At 50.5% G+C, this 16,343-nt stretch overlaps 1 protein-coding gene across 7 annotated transcripts in view; it reads left to right on the top strand.

Moving 5' to 3' along the window:
* The window catches only part of NCDN (neurochondrin), a 55,336-nt gene that overhangs the window by 26,450 nt on the left and 12,543 nt on the right, over nucleotides 1-16,343 (top strand). For all 7 annotated transcript variants that reach the window (XM_073563076.1, XM_073563033.1, XM_073563024.1 and 4 more), the window contains exon 6: nucleotides 14,644-14,786. In XM_073563076.1, the coding sequence (XP_073419177.1) occupies nucleotides 14,644-14,786 (143 nt within the window). The remainder of the gene's footprint in view (nucleotides 1-14,643; nucleotides 14,787-16,343) is intronic.

Raw genomic sequence — 16,343 nt, 5'->3', positions numbered from 1 at the left:
ATTGCAGCGGATGCGTTGGTTCTTCCATGGAGCCAGTTTCGGCTCCCGTACCTGTTTCCCCCTCTGCCTCTTCTCCCGAGGGTAATCAGGAAGATCAAGAGGGAGAGGGTTCCGGCAATTCTGCTGGCCCCAGACTGGCCCCGTCGAGCCTGGTACGCGGATCTGGTACAGCTCCTCGCAGACGTGCCATGGCGTCTACCGGAACGGCCAGACTTACTGTCCCAGGGGCCGATCTACCACCCGAACTTAGGGGCCCTGTGTTTGACGGCATGGCCGTTGAGTCCTGGGTCCTGACCCAGGCGGGGTTTGGGCGTGAGGTGGTAGCCACGATGATTAACGCCAGGAAGCCGGCCTCGGCGAGGATCTATCATGGTACTTGGAAGGTTTTCTTTCTCTGGTGTCGAGAGCACGGGGTTGCGCCTTTGTCCTTCTCAGTTCCCAACATTCTGGCCTTTCTGCAGTCAGGCCTGGACGCAGGGTTGGCTCCGAGTTCCCTGAGGAGACAGATCTCGGCCTTGTCTGTTCTGTTCCAGCGAAAGATCGCTAGCATTATGCAGGTCAAAACTTTCATTCAGGGAGTCTCGCATCTAGTGCCCCCCTTTAGAGCTCCCTTAGACGCCTGGGACCTTAATCTGATGCTGGGGGCCCTGCAGAAAGCTCCTTTTGAGCCATTGCAGGAGGTCGGATTGCCATACCTTACCAGGAAGGTCGTGTTTTTGGTAGCAATAACCTCTATTAGGCGGGTCTCGGAGCTGGCAGCCCTATCCTGTAGAGCACCGTTTCTGACCTTTTTTAAGGATAAGGTAGTCTTGAGACCACCTCCGCCGTTCCTGCCGAAGGTGGTGTCCTCGTTCCATATTAATGAGGACATCGTTTTCCCTTCATTTTGTCCAGCTCCAGTACACAGGGTTGAGAAGGCGCTCCACACGCTGGACCTGGTGAGGGCCCTCAGGAGGTATGTGTCGAGGACAGCGCCTTTTCGCCAGACAGATTCGTTGTTTGTGATCCCTGAAGGGCGCAGGAAGGGGCTCTCAGCCTCACGGTCGACCATAGCCAGATGGATTCGCCTTACTATTCAAGAGGCTTATCGTATTAGAGGCACGCCGGTTCCACCTGGAATAAGGGCGCACTCGACTCGGGCAGTGGGCGCCTCTTGGGCGCTTCGGCATCAGGCTTCGGCAGAGCAGGTATGCAAGGTATGCAGGTGGTCAAGCCTGCACACGTTCTCTAAACATTACAACGTACATACGCAGGCTTCGTCGGATGCGAGCCTGGGTAGGAAGATTCTCCAGGCAGCAGTGGCACACCTTTGAACAGGTAGGCATGCGGTGTAGATTGATGAGTTGCTCCCAACCAGAGACTGCTTTGGGACGTCCCACAGTCTCTGTGTCCCCCAGTGAGACGAAGGAGAAACAGGGATTTTTGTGAGTACTCACCGTAAAATCCTTTTCTCCGAGACGCTCATTGGGGGACACAGCACTCACCCTGATAGCCAGTTGGCTTTTGTTTATTTTTGATGGGTATAAACCCTTATTTTGTAGGGTGGTCCTTTTTTTTCAGACATATAATTTTCTGCGGTAGAGCTAAATTGCTGTCAGCTTTTCCGACGGCTTTGGCACTAAACTGGTTTCCGCCCGCTATCGGGGCGAGGGTGTATGTGGCGGAGGAGGAGCTAACTTGTTTTTTTGTATACTTAGTGTCGGCCTCCAGACGGCAGTAGCACACACCCACAGTCTCTGTGTCCCCCAATGAGCGTCTCGGAGAAAAGGATTTTACGGTGAGTACTCACAAAAATCCCTGTTTTCCTTCTCTTCATATTGCTGCACAAAAAGTCATTAGTGTCACTGTAAGTGTCATCTCGTTTCACAAAAATAAGCCCTCATTTGCCTGTCGGCAAAAAATATGGCTGTCAGAATATGGAGATGCACAAAATGTTTTTCTGATTAAAATTGTTCTCCGTGTGCAGGTAAGAAAGTGTAAAAAAAAAAATTATAGGCATTACCAGTATAATCATGCTAACCCAAAGAATAAAGTTAGCTTATCACTTTTACCTAAAGAAAAATAAAATAGAAAATGTATCAAATCAGCAATGATCCTATGTCCTTCCACTGCTCACAGTAAACCAGTACGTAATGCATCTCATGCTCCACTAGCGTCACATACGTTATATGGAGCACGGGCAGTGTCATACTCATCATAACCTTCACATTCCGGCGCATCGTATCCGGTCTGTGGAACTCACAATGGAACAACACCTCTCCATCAGCGTGTCGTATCATGGAACACAAGCATCACCGTTACATGCCAGCTTGATGGTGTCACTTCCTGTGCACTCCATGCCACCACCAATGCACTGCTATGGAACACAAACGTTTTTAGAAACCAACCATATATAGGTATTTAAGAATACAGTAGAAGCGCCTATTGGATGAATAAATCCTCTTTTATCCAGTCCAGCCAGAACTTCATTATGCCTGTCTCAAACCTGTTTTGGTATTTGGTTGATCCATCTTGGTTTCACACTGTAGGATAGAGCTGTCCCAATCCTTCCCCCTCACCTGCCCTCATGGGTAGTTTCTTTACCTTTATTAATACCTATACATTTAAGGTTCTAGGTTAACATGCCTTAATGTGAGGGTCTCTTCTTTTTTTTTATTTTTCTTACTATCTCAGAGGTGTCCAACCAACCCTTGTCCTATTTTGCCTCCAGATTCACAGCCATTCACATGTGCTTTTATATATCACACCTTCGTTCAAGCAATCTCTAAAGAATCTGATCTTGTGCTTTCCTGTTGTGTTGCTATGAAAGACTTTTTTTTATATGTAACTAACTGAAGAGCCTGGCGCTGCCCAGGCATAGTAACTAACTACGATTAGTTATAGCAAATTATAATGAAAAAAAAAAAAATATATATATATATATATATATATATATATACATATATATACATATATATATATATATATAAAGCTGAGTGTAGAGCCCCGCCCATTCCGCATAGCCACATTCACTATAATATCCCACATCATCCCATCAGCCAGAACTACCGGACTACTACCCATAATATCCCACATCGTCCCATCGGCCAGAGCCACCGGACAACTACCTCTAATATCCCACATCATCCCATCAGCCAGAACTACAGGACTACTGCCCATAATATCCCACATCGTCCCATCAGCCAGAGCCACCGGACTACTACCTCTAATATCCCACATCATCCCATCAGCCAGAGCCACCGGACAACTACCACTAATATCCCACATCATCCCATCAGCCAGAGCCACCAGACTAGTACCCATAATATCCCACATTGTCCCGTCAGCCAGAGCCACCGGACTACTACCACTAATATCCCACATCATCCCGTCACAGTCGCTGGACTACTACCCCTAATATCCCACATCATCCCGTCAACCAGAGCCACTGGACTACTGCCTCTAATATCCCACATCATCCCATCACAGTCGACGGACTACTACCCCTAATATCCCACATCATCCCGTCAGCCAGAGCCACCGGACTACCCCTAATATCCCACATCATCCCATCAGCCAGAGCCACCGGACTACTACCACTAATATCCCACATCATCCCATCAGTCAGAGCCACCGGACTACAACCACTAATATCCCACATCATCCCATCAGAGCCACCGGACTACAACCACTAATATCCCACATCATCCCGTCAGCCAGAGCCACTGGACTACTACCCCTAATATCCCACATCATCCCATCAGCCAGAGCCTCTGGACAACTACCACTAATATCCCACATCATCCCATCAGCCAGAGCCTCCGGACAACTACCACTAATATCCCACATCATCCCATCAGCCAGAGCCACCGGACTACTACCCATAGTATCCCACATCATCCCGTCAGCCAGAGCCACTGGACTACTACCCCTAATATCCCATATCATCCCGTCAGCCAGAGCCACCTGACTACTACTTCTAATATCCCACATCATCCCGTCAGCCAGAGCCACCGGACTACTACCTCTAATATCCCACATCATCCCGTCAGCCAGAGCCACTGGACTACTACCCCTAATATCCCACATCATCCCATCAGCCAGAGCCTCCGGACAACTACCACTAATATCCCACATCATCCCATCAGCCAGAGCCACCGGACTACTACCACTAATATCCCACATCAGCCAGAGCCACCGGACTACCCCTAATATCCCACATCATCCCATCAGCCAGAGCCACCGGACTACTACCACTAATATCCCACATCATCCCATCAGTCAGAGCCACCGGACTACAACCACTAATATCCAACATCATCCCGTCAGCCAGAGCCACCGGACAACTACCCCTAAGATCCCACATCATCCCATCAGCCAGAGCCTCCGGACAACTACCACTAATATCCCACATCATCCCATCAGCCAGAGCCTCCGGACAACTACCACTAATATCCCACATCATCCCATCAGCCAGAGCCACCGGACTACTACCCATAGTATCCCACATCATCCCATCAGCCAGAGCCACTGGACTACTACCTCTAATATCCCATATCATCCCGTCAGCCAGAGCCACCGGACTACTACTTCTAATATCCCACATCATCCCGTCAGCCAGAGCCACCGGACTACTACCCCTAATATCCCACATCATCCCGTCAGGCAGATCCACTGGACTACTACCCCTAATATCCCACATCATCCCATCAGCCAGAGCCTCCGGACAACTACCACTAATATCCCACATCATCCCATCAGCCTGAGCCACCGGACTACTACCACTAATATCCCACATCAGCCAGAGCCACCGGACTACCCCTAATATCCCACATCATCCCATCAGCCAGAGCCACCGGACTACTACCACTAATATCCCACATCATCCCATCAGTCAGAGCCACCGGACTACAACCACTAATATCCCACATCATCCCGTCAGCCAGAGCCACCGGACTACTACCCCTAATATCCCACATCATCCCATCAGCCAGAGCCTCCGGACAACTACCACTAATATCCCACATCATCCCATCAGCCAGAGCCTCCGGACAACTACCACTAATATCCCACATCATCCCATCAGCCAGAGCCACCGGACTACTACCCATAGTATCCCACATCATCCCATCAGCCAGAGCCACTGGACTACTACCTCTAATATCCCATATCATCCCGTCAGCCAGAGCCACCGGACTACTACTTCTAATATCCCATATCATCCCGTCAGCCAGAGCCACCGGACTACTACCCCTAATATCCCACATCATCCCGTCAGGCAGATCCACTGGACTACTACCCCTAATATCCCACATCATCCCATCAGCCAGAGCCTCCGGACAAGTACCACTAATATCCCACATCATCCCATCAGCCAGAGCCACCGGACTACTACCACTAATATCCCACATCATCCTGTCAGCCAGAGCCACTGGACTACTACCCCTAATAACCCACATCATCCCATCAGCCAGAGCCTCCAGACAACTACCACTAATATCCCACATCATCCCATCAGCCAGAGCCACCGGACTACTACCCATAGTATCCCACATCATCCCGTCAGCCAGAGCCACTGGACTACTCCCAATATCCCACGTCATCCCATCAGCCAGAGCCACCGGACTACCCCTAATATCCCACATCATCCCATCAGCCATAGCCACCGGACTACTACCACTAATATCCCACATCATCCCATCAGTCAGAGCCACCGGACTACAACCACCTATATCCCACATCATCCCATCAGTCAGAGCCACCGGACTACAACCACTAATATCCCACATCATCCCGTCAGCCAGAGCCACTGGACTACTACCCCTAATATCCCACATCATCCCATCAGCCAGAGCCTCCGGACAACTACCACTAATATCCCACATCATCCCATCAGCCAGAGCCACCGGACTACTACTCATAGTATCCCACATCATCCCGTCAGCCAGAGCCATTGGACTACTCCTAATATCCCACATCATCCCATCAGCCAGAGCCACTGGACTACTACCCCTAATATCCCACATCAGCCAGAGCCTCCGGACAACTACCACTAATATCCCACATCATCCCATCAGCCAGAGCCACCGGACTACTACCCATAGTATCCCACATCATCCCGTCAGCCAGAGCCACTGGACTACCCCAATATCCCACATCATCCCATCACCCAGAGCCTCCGGACAACTACCACTAATATCCCACATCATCCCATCAGCCAGAGCCACCGGACTACTACCACTAATATCCCACATCATCCCGTCAGCCAGAGCCACTGGACTACTACCCCTAATATCCCACATCATCCCGTCAGCCAGAGCCACTGGACTACTACCCCTAATATCCCACATCATCCCTTCAGCCAGAGCGTCCGGACAACTACCACTAATATCCCACATCATCCCATCAGCCAGAGCCACCGGACTACTACCCCTAATATCCCACACCATCCCGTCAACCAGAGCCACCGGACTACTACCCTTAATATCCCACATCATCCCGTTAGCCAGAGCCACCGGACTACTACCCCTAATATCCCACATCATCCCATCAGTCAGAGCCACCGGACTACAACCACTAATATCCCACATCATCCCGTCAGCCAGAGCCACTGGACTACTACCCCTAATATCCCACATCATCCTATCAGCCAGAGCCTCCGGAAAACTACCACTAATATCCCACATCAATCCCGTCAGCCAGAGCCTCCGGAAAACTACCACTAATATCCCACATCATCCCATCAGCCAGAGCCACCGGACTACTACCCATAGTATCCCACATCATCCCATCAGCCAGAGCCACTGGACTACTACCTCTAATATCCCATATCATCCCGTCAGCCAGAGCCACCGGACTACTACTTCTAATATCCCACATCATCCTGTCAGCCAGAGCCACCGGACTACTACCCCTAATATCCCACATCATCCCGTCAGGCAGATCCACTGGACTACTACCCCTAATATCCCACATCATCCCATCAGCCAGAGCCTCCGGACAACTACCACTAATATCCCACATCATCCCATCAGCCAGAGCCACCGGACTACTACCACTAATATCCCACATCAGCCAGAGCCACCGGACTACCCCTAATATCCCACATCATCCCATCAGCCAGAGCCACCGGACTACTACCACTAATATCCCACATCATCCCATCAGTCAGAGCCACCACACTACAACCACTAATATCCCACATAATCCCGTCAGCCAGAGCCACCGGACTACTACCCCTAATATCCCACATCATCCCATCAGCCAGAGCCTCCGGACAACTACCACTAATATCCCACATCATCCCATCAGCCAGAGCCTCCGGACAACTACCACTAATATCCCACATCATCCCATCAGCCAGAGCCACCGGACTACTACCCATAGTATCCCACATCATCCCGTCAGCCAGAGCCACTGGACTACTCCTAATATCCCACATCATCCCATCAGCCAGAGCCACCGGACTACCCCTAATATCCCACATCATCCCATCAGCCAGAGCCACCGGACTACTACCACTAATATCCCACATCATCCCATCAGTCAGAGCCACCGGACTACAACCACTAATATCCCACATCATCCCATCAGTCAGAGCCACCGGACTACAACCACTAATATCCCACATCATCCCGTCAGCCAGAGCCTCCGGACAACTACCACTAATATCCCACATCATCCCATCAGCCAGAGCCACCGGACAACTACCACTAATGTCCCTATCATCCCGTCAGCCTGGAGTCAGAACCAGAGCGCTGAGTGGAACGGTCCTAACTATACTCAGTGCAGAGTGGATTTTCCCTCACTTCCGTACCGAGGATCCCTTTAAGAGGGGACTTTGGTGAGAACCAGAGTGCTGAGTGGATTTGCCCTGACTTGCATACCAATGATCCCTTTAATAGAACCCTGGGGTCAGAATCAGAGCGCCGAGGGATTTGCCCTAACTTCCGTACAGGAGATCCCTTTAAGAGAGCCTGGGGTCAGTACCAGAGCATTTGAAGGCAGTTGCCATGACTTCCTTACCGGGGATCCCTTTAAGAGAGGCCGGGGGTCAGACTTAAAGCACTGGATGGATTTGCCCTGACTTCCATACCAAAGATCCCTTTAAGAAGGGCCTGGGGTCAGTACCAAAGTGCAGAGGGGATTTGCCCAAAATTCCATACCAATGATCCCTTTAAGAGACCCTGGGGGCAGAACCATAGAGCTGAGTGGAAGTGTCCTAACTTCCATACCTGGGATCCCTTTAAGAGAGGCCTGGGATCAGAACCAAAGCGCTGGATGGATTTGCTCTGACTTCCATACCAATGATCCCTTTAAGGGGGAAGATGTGCCTACGGGATGGAAGATCTGTGATGGGGATATGGGCAGGGAGGGGGGATTCATTTCTGTCATGTGCCCTCTGCTCCTTTCAGGGGGGCAGACAATGGCTGGGAGCTTATGTTCCCAGGGATGCTATATTTCTCCCACCATGTCAGTGTCTGCTGAGGTAGTGTCAAGTGGGAAAACTGTTGGTCATAGCAACCAATCAGCTCAGCTTCTTTTGACCAGCTCTGGTGAAATGAAAGATGCTTCGTGATTGGTTGGTGTTACACAGACACACACACATTCATTTTTACTAATCAAATCCCCAATCTAATTTTAGTACCGCCCAGTATTTTTGCTGGATGGATCTCACTTGTTGGGCACCATTGTCAAATATAGTTAGAAATCTAATCTCATTAGTCTTTTATCATATCCGGCCTAGAGGCAAGTAATTTAGTTCTATCCCTTTTTAGGGCATCTCTCAGTGCGTCACTAAAAATCTTTTTGGGCTAGCCTCTTTCCAGGAGCCTCCCCCTAAGGTCACTGGCTTGTTATTTGAAAGCAATCAAATCAGACCAATTCCTCCAGATCCTTAAAAACTGACCCTTTGTGGAAGTTATTATTCCAAGATCTATTGATTAAAATGAACTTTGTCCATGGGACAACCCCTTTAACATGTCAGTAGATAATTGCAATACTACCACCATGTGGTTGGATGACCACATGACATGTCTTTACTGGGCTTTGTATTAGTTTGTGGGTGTGCCTGTCTTGATGAATGGAGCCCTTATTTGTTAAATGGTAGCATTCAAAGCTACATCTCTTCTCACAAACAAACTTGCCCTCATACGTCTATAGCAATAGAAATTTATCAGACAAATTCATGATTTGTAATCAAAACTGTATCTGCTCCTAATTTTAATTTCTCCTTCGTCTCATTGGGGGACACAGAGACTGTGTGTGGGTGTGTGCTTCTGCCGTCTGGAGGCTGACACTAAGTATACAAAAAAAGAGTTAGCTCCTCCTCCGCCGCATACACCCTCGCCCCCAGACCGGGCGTAACTCAGTTTTTTGCTTAGTGTCTGATGGAGGCACACGCAGTCTGGAGCTCCAGACTAGATTTTTTTTTTTTTTTTCTTTCTTTTCTATGAAGATAAGACAGGGGCGACGGATCCTATAGAGAGGGTCCGATCTCCCCAAATCATCAACGGGCGACCACGTGTGAGTAACCCTCCACGTGTTTCTCTCCCGCACCGAGGGTTCCGCGGTCGTTCAACAGGAGTGGAACGTTACCTGTGGGTGAGTGCAACCCCGTTTCGAGAGCCGCACTGGTACTCAGGGAAGGGGTTACCCTCCTCCTCCTTCTACCCTACCTTCAAGCTTGGGCAATATGTCTGGCAAAGGGAAAGCTCACTCTTTCCTATACGCTGTTTGCGTTTCCTGTGGGGTCAGGCTGCCAAAGGCGCAGGCGGGTAAATTTTGTGAAGCCTGCGAGTCGGAGCGCGCCCAGGAGCCCCCCACTGTTTCAGAGCCCAGGAGTCAGGACCCCCCGGAATGGGCGGTATCTTTATCGCATTCTATGTTGTCCCTTACAAGGGCAATTGAATCCCTTCGAGGCCCGGGCAGGGAAAAGGATGGTGGTCTGCCAGCGGAAGACAGCTCGTCCACGTCTCAGGACCCTCCGACCGTTAGAGGCCGCTCCAGTTCCAGACAAGCTCATGGCAAAAGAGCTCGTTCCCCGTCGGCCGGGCCCTCCGGGGCTTCGGCGGCGGGTATTAGGGCATCTCGTTCCCCGTCGCTGAGCTCAGGGAGCGATCAGGATGAGGGCGAGGAGGAGGAGGCCTGGAATCTAGAAAGCCTGGGGTACCAAGACTCGGTGGACAGCCTCATTGAGGCAGTCAACCAGACATTAGAGATCGAGGACGATGTGTCCACGGCCTCAGGTCACAAGGTCTCCTTCAAGAAAACCAGGCGACCGCATAGAAGGTTTGCCACGCATCCGGAGTTCGAGGATCTAGTCCAGAAACATAGAGAACACCCGGATAAGCGTTTTGCAATGCAAAAAGCGCTGCAAGCAAAGTATCCGTTTCCTCCTGAGCTCCATAAAGGATGGGTGGAGTCACCAGTAGTGGACCCACCGGTATCACGTTTAGCATCAAGGTCGCTATTGTCGATACCCAGTGTTTCTTCCATCAAGGACCCAACTGATCGCCTCATAGAGGGGCTTGCCCGCTCAGTGTATGAGGCAGCAGGGTCGGCTCTGGCCCCCTCCTTTGCGGCAACTTGGGTGGCTAAGGCCATGGTTTCATGGGCGGACGCTCTGCATAAGGCCCTCCAAGACAGGGATCTGCCCGCGGAGGTCTTGGAAGTTGCAAATCAGATATCAGGAGCGAGTGATTATCTCATCAGCGCCTCACTGGACGCGGCCGAGTGTTCGGCTGTGGCAGCAGCAAATGCGATCGCCATTAGGCGAGCATTATGGCTGAGGTTGTGGAAAGCGGATTCTATCTCTAAAAAATCCTTAACCTCATTGCCTTTTCAGGGCAATCGGTTGTTCGGTGAGAAGCTTGATAATCTTATCTCAGAAGCCACAGGGGGAGAAGTAGTTTCCTCCCGCAGCAGAGGAGTTGCCCGGCATTCAGGCAAACGCAGAGGCGTTTTCGGCCTTTTCGTAGCCCCTGGGGGGGACTTCGGCCAGGGCATCCTCCACCACAAACGATGGCCAGAGTAGGGAAAGGCAAACCTCTTACAGAGCCAATCCGCTGGGTAGAGGCCGAGGCCGTTTGCCCAGAGCGAGGGGGGCCAGATCCCAAAAGCCTCCAGCAAAATGACTCGAGGCGCTTCGTACCTACGGACAACAGAGTGGGCGGACGCCTACTAGGGTTCAGCCACGTTTGGGTCGCAGTGGCACGCGACGCTTGGGTGGCGGAATTGATATCGTCCGGGTACAAGATAGAGTTTGTCGGACTCCCGCCACAGCGATTCTTCCGTTCCCGACTTTCCGGGACAGAATCGCAGGCGGAAGATTTGTTACAGGCCATAATGACGCTACAGTGCAAAGGGGTCATTGTCCCAGTGCCGCAAGGCGAAGAGACGCAGGGTTTTTACTCCAACCTGTTTTCGGTCCCCAAAAAAGACGGGACTGTGAGGCCGGTACTGGATCTAAAGATCCTGAACAAATTCATCAGGGTCAGGCGGTTCCGGATGGAGTCCCTCCGCTCGGTCATTGCAGCCATGGATCCAGGGGAATTCCTGGCCTCGATCGATGTGCAGGATGCATATCTACACATTCCGATATTTCCTCCACACCAGAGGTTCCTGCGTTTTGCGATCGGAGGGCGACATTTCCAATTTGTGGCTCTGCCCTTCGGTTTGGCCACTGCCCCCAGAGTCTTTACAAAGATAATGGCGGTGGTTATGGCCATCCTGCATGCACGGGGCATAACGGTACTACCGTACCTGGACGACCTTTTGGTAAAGGGACCGTCGTTTCAGGCGTGCCAGGGGAATGTCAGTATCACACTGGATACCCTGGCCCGTCTAGGCTGGTTGATCAATTGAAACAAGTCGTCCTTGGTTCCAGCCCAGAGAATCGTATTCCTAGGCATGGTTTTCGACACCTCCCGGGGGCTGGTGATCCTCCCTCAGGACAAGGCGCGAAGGATCAAGCAGGGGGTACGGAACCTTCTACAGCCAGGCACCAGATCCATCCGGTACGGCATGAGTGTGTTGGGCAGAGTGGTGGCGGCGATGGAGGCAATCCCGTTTGCCCAGTTCCATCTCCGTCCGCTTCAGCATGCGCTCTTGTCAGCATGGGACCGGGGGCTGCTGTCTCTCAGTCATCAGTGCAAGTTGCCTCCGCCGGTCCGGCGATCACTCCGATGGTGGACTCGCGACTCGTCTCTGGTCCAGGGGAAACCTTTTCCCCCGGAACAGTGGTTGGTGGTGACGACCGATGCAAGCCTGCATGGTTGGGGAGCAGTTTTCCAGAGTCACACAGCCCAGGGGCGGTGGTCCATTCGGGAGATAATTCTCCCGATCAACATTCTGGAGATACGGGCAATACGATTGGCCCTGCAACATTTTCAGCGGTTGCTGAGACACCGGCCGGTGCGCATTTAGTCGGACAATGCTACAGCAGTAGCATATGTCAACCATCAAGGGGGCACGCGCAGCCAGGCAGCCATGCGCGAGGTTGGGCTGGTACTGCGTTGGGCAGAGAAGAACCACGTGGTAATTTCAGCGGTGCACATTCCGGGAGTCGAAAACTGGGCGGCAGATTTTCTCAGCCGACAGGGGGTCACGGCAGGGGAATGGTCCCTGCATCCCGAGGTCTTTCAACAGATCTGCCAACGGTGGGGGACACCAGACGTGGACCTTATGGCTTCCAGAGAGAACGCCAAAGTACAAAGGTTTGTCGCTCGATCCCTCGACCCGCAGGCAATCGCAGCAGACGCTCTGGTGCTTCCGTGGAGCCAGTTTCGTCTCCCGTACTTGTTTCCCCCGCTGCCTCTGCTTTCAAGAGTCATCAGAAAAATAAGGAGAGAGAAGGTTCCAGCAATTCTGGTGGCCCCAGACTGGCCCCGGCGGGCCTGGTATGCAGATCTGGTTCAACTAGTGGTGGACGTACCTTGGCGTCTCCCAGATCGGCCGGACTTACTGTCCCAGGGGCCGATCTGCCATCCGAACTTAGGGGCCCTGTGTTTGACGGTGTGGCCATTGAATCTTGGCTGTTAACACAGGCAGGATTCAGGCGCGATGTGGCGGCCACAATGGCGAGTGCCCGAAAGCCTTCCTCGGCGAGAGTATATCACCGGACTTGGGAAGTTTTTTCCGTTGGTGTAGGGATCGCGGAGTGGCTCCTCTGGTTTTTTCGATCCCCAACGTACTGGCTTTTCTGCAGGCAGGGCTGGACGCAGGATTGGCTCCGAGTTCGCTCAGAACGCAAATCTCGGCCCTGTCGGTGCTTTTCCAACGAAAGGTCGCTTCCGTCTGGCAGGTTAGAACGTTTATGCAGGGGGTCGCACATTTAGTACCCCCCTATAAGGCGCCGACGGAATCATGGGACCTGAACTTGGTGCTCAGGGCCCTTCAGGAGGCTCCTTTCGAACCATTGCAAGAAGTCTCCTTACCTTACCTGTCCAGAAAGGTCGTTTTTCTGGTTGCTATAACGTCTATTAGGCGGGTTTCGGAATTGGCGGCCTTATCTTGTAAACCGCCGTTCCTAACCTTTTATAAAGATAAGGTAGTTTTAAGGCCAGCTCCTCCCTTCTTGCCGAAGGTTGTGTCTGCGTTCCATATCAACGAAGACATTGTCTTACCCTCGTTTTGCCCGGCACCGGTGCACAGGGTAGAAAAGGCATTGCACACCCTGGATCTGGTAAGAGCCCTTAGGAGGTATGTGACAAGGACAGCACCATTCCGCCAGACAGACTCTCTATTCGTGATTCCAGAAGGGCGGCGGAAGGGGCTCGCTGCGTCCAAAGCGACTTTGGCCAGATGGGTTCGCCTGACGGTCCAAGAATCTTATCAAATCAGTGGCACGCCGGTTCCGGCAGGGATCAAGGCACACTCGGCTCGTGCAGTGGGTGCCTCATGGGCACTGCGACACCAGGCTTCAGCGGAGCAGGTGTGCAAAGCAGCTACCTGGTCCAGTTTGCATACGTTTGTCAAACATTATAACGTACATACCCAGGCATCCTCGGATGCAAGCCTGGGAAGAAAGATTCTCCAGGCAGCAGTTGTGCACCTCTAATCAGGGGCGCAAATTAGCATGGATTGGGTGAGCTAAGATCCCGCCCAGAGGACTGCTTTAGAACGTCCCACAGTCTCTGTGTCCCCCAATGAGACGAAGGAGAAACATGGATTTTTGTGAGTACTCACCGTAAAATCCTTTTCTCCGAGACGCTCATTGGGGGACACAGCACCCACCCTATTAGCCAGTTGGCATTTACTTATTTTGAGTTATACAAATCCTTGTGTAAGGTTTAGGGTGGCCCCTTTTTCAGACGTATAATTTCTTGCCTGAGTTTAAGGCGCGTTCTCCTACTGCTTATGCACTAAACTGAGTTACTCCCGGTCTGGGGGCGAGGGTGTATGCGGCGGAGGAGGAGCTAACTCTTTTTTTGTATACTTAGTGTCAGCCTCCAGACGGCAGAAGCACACACCCACACACAGTCTCTGTGTCCCCCAATGAGCGTCTCGGAGAAAAGGATTTTACGGTGAGTACTCACAAAAATCCATGTTTTTCCATTCTGTGAACTACCTTTTGGCTGTCACCCCCTATACTTGTAGTGGGGCCCTTTTGTATTAGTACACAGTGTATAATTTAATTCTTTCATTATGTTTCACATCCGCCAGTCAGGAAAGCTGCTTTGTGACCCTTCTGAAACTTCTTATGCAGTCTCTTCCTGAAATACTGATAAAGGAAGGCCAACTGATTCTGGTGGCGAACGTTTCCACTCTGGGACTGATGATGAGTCGCCTACTTGCTTCCTCTCCAGGTAACTAAATCCTCTGTAAAGGAGATATCCACTCAAAAATATGTTAATGACCAATCTGTGAGACAGGTTATCAAAATCGGCGTGGGTCCGACATCCATCACCCGCACACAACTGCTGTTACATTATCCGGTGGAGCCAAATGTATTAACCCTTTAACGACGGGGGTATTTTTGGTTTTGCATTTTCATTTTTCGCTCCCCTTCTTCCCAGAGCCATAACTTTTTTATTTTTCTGTCAATATGGCCATGTCAGAGCTTGTTTTTTGCGGGACGAGTTGTACTTTTGAACGACACCATTGGTTTTACCACGTTGTGTACTATAAAACAGGAAAAAAAATTTGAAGTGCAGTGAAATTGCAAAAAAAGTGCACTCCCACACTGTTTTTTTGCTTGGCTTTTTTTGCTAAGTTCACTAAATGCTAAAACTGACCTGCCATTATGATTCTCCAGATCATTACGAGTTCATAGACACAGAACATGTCTAGGTTCTCTTTTATCTAGGTGGTGAAAAAAAATTCCAAACTTTGTTAAAAAAAAAAAAAAAATTGCGCCATCTTCCGTGACCCGTAGTGTCTCCATTTTTCATGATCTCGGGTTGGGTGAGGGCTTATTTTTTGTGCGCCAAGCTGACGTTTTTTATGTTTTAATGATACCACTTTTGTGCAGATATGTTCTTTTGATCGCCCATTATTGCATTTTAATGCACTGTCACAGCGGCCAAAAAAACGTAATTCTGATGTTTTAATTTTTTTTTCTCGCTACTCCGTTTAGTGATCGGGTTAATCCTTTTTTTTAATCGGGCGATTCTGAACGCAGCGATACCTAATATGTGTATATGTGATTTTTTTATTTTATTTTGAATGGGGCGATAGGGGGGTGATTTAAACAAAGAATTCTGCAGTGCGCAGGCGCCAGACCTCTCCCGACACCTGCGCACTGCAGACATTATGCCATGTTGCACCACAGGCTGTGCAGAAGTTGACTGATTTTTTAATCCAGGTCTGGGAGGAGATCCCTCAGAAGAACATCCACTTCCTCATCAAGAGCATGCTCAGGTGTTTTAGGGAGGTCATACAAGCACGTGAAGGCCACACAGACACACTACTGAGCATCATTTCCTTGTCTTGAGGCATTTCAACTGAAGTTGGATTAGCCTGTAATTTCATTTCCACTTTGATTTTGAGTATCATTACAAATCCAGACCTCCATGGGACATTAATTTAGATTTATATTCATCATTTTATTTTATTCTCAACGCATTCCACTATGTAATAAAGATTTGCAAGTGGAATATTTCATTGAGTGATATCTAGGATGTGGTATTTTAGTGTTCCCTTTTTTTGAACAGTGTATTTTGATCAGATCGCCCCTTTAAAGGGATTGCTCACTGCTCAGACAACTCCTTTTCAACCACTTGTCTCCCTTATAAAATAATGGCATCTATACCCCCTCCAGTGTGTGTGCAGTTCCAGCAGTGTTGGTGCTGGCTCTCCAGGGCCTCGCCTGACTTTATTAATTGGCAGCCGCTTCACTCGCCCATCCATCAGACAAATTCAGT

This window comes from Dendrobates tinctorius, unplaced genomic scaffold (assembly GCF_039654945.1).
Source record: "Dendrobates tinctorius isolate UK_male_01 unplaced genomic scaffold, ASM3965494v1 ptg000015l, whole genome shotgun sequence".
NCBI lineage: Eukaryota > Metazoa > Chordata > Amphibia > Anura > Dendrobatidae > Dendrobates > Dendrobates tinctorius.
The sequence above is the reverse complement of the archived record's forward strand: the minus strand, read 5'-3'. Positions and strand labels throughout refer to the sequence as shown.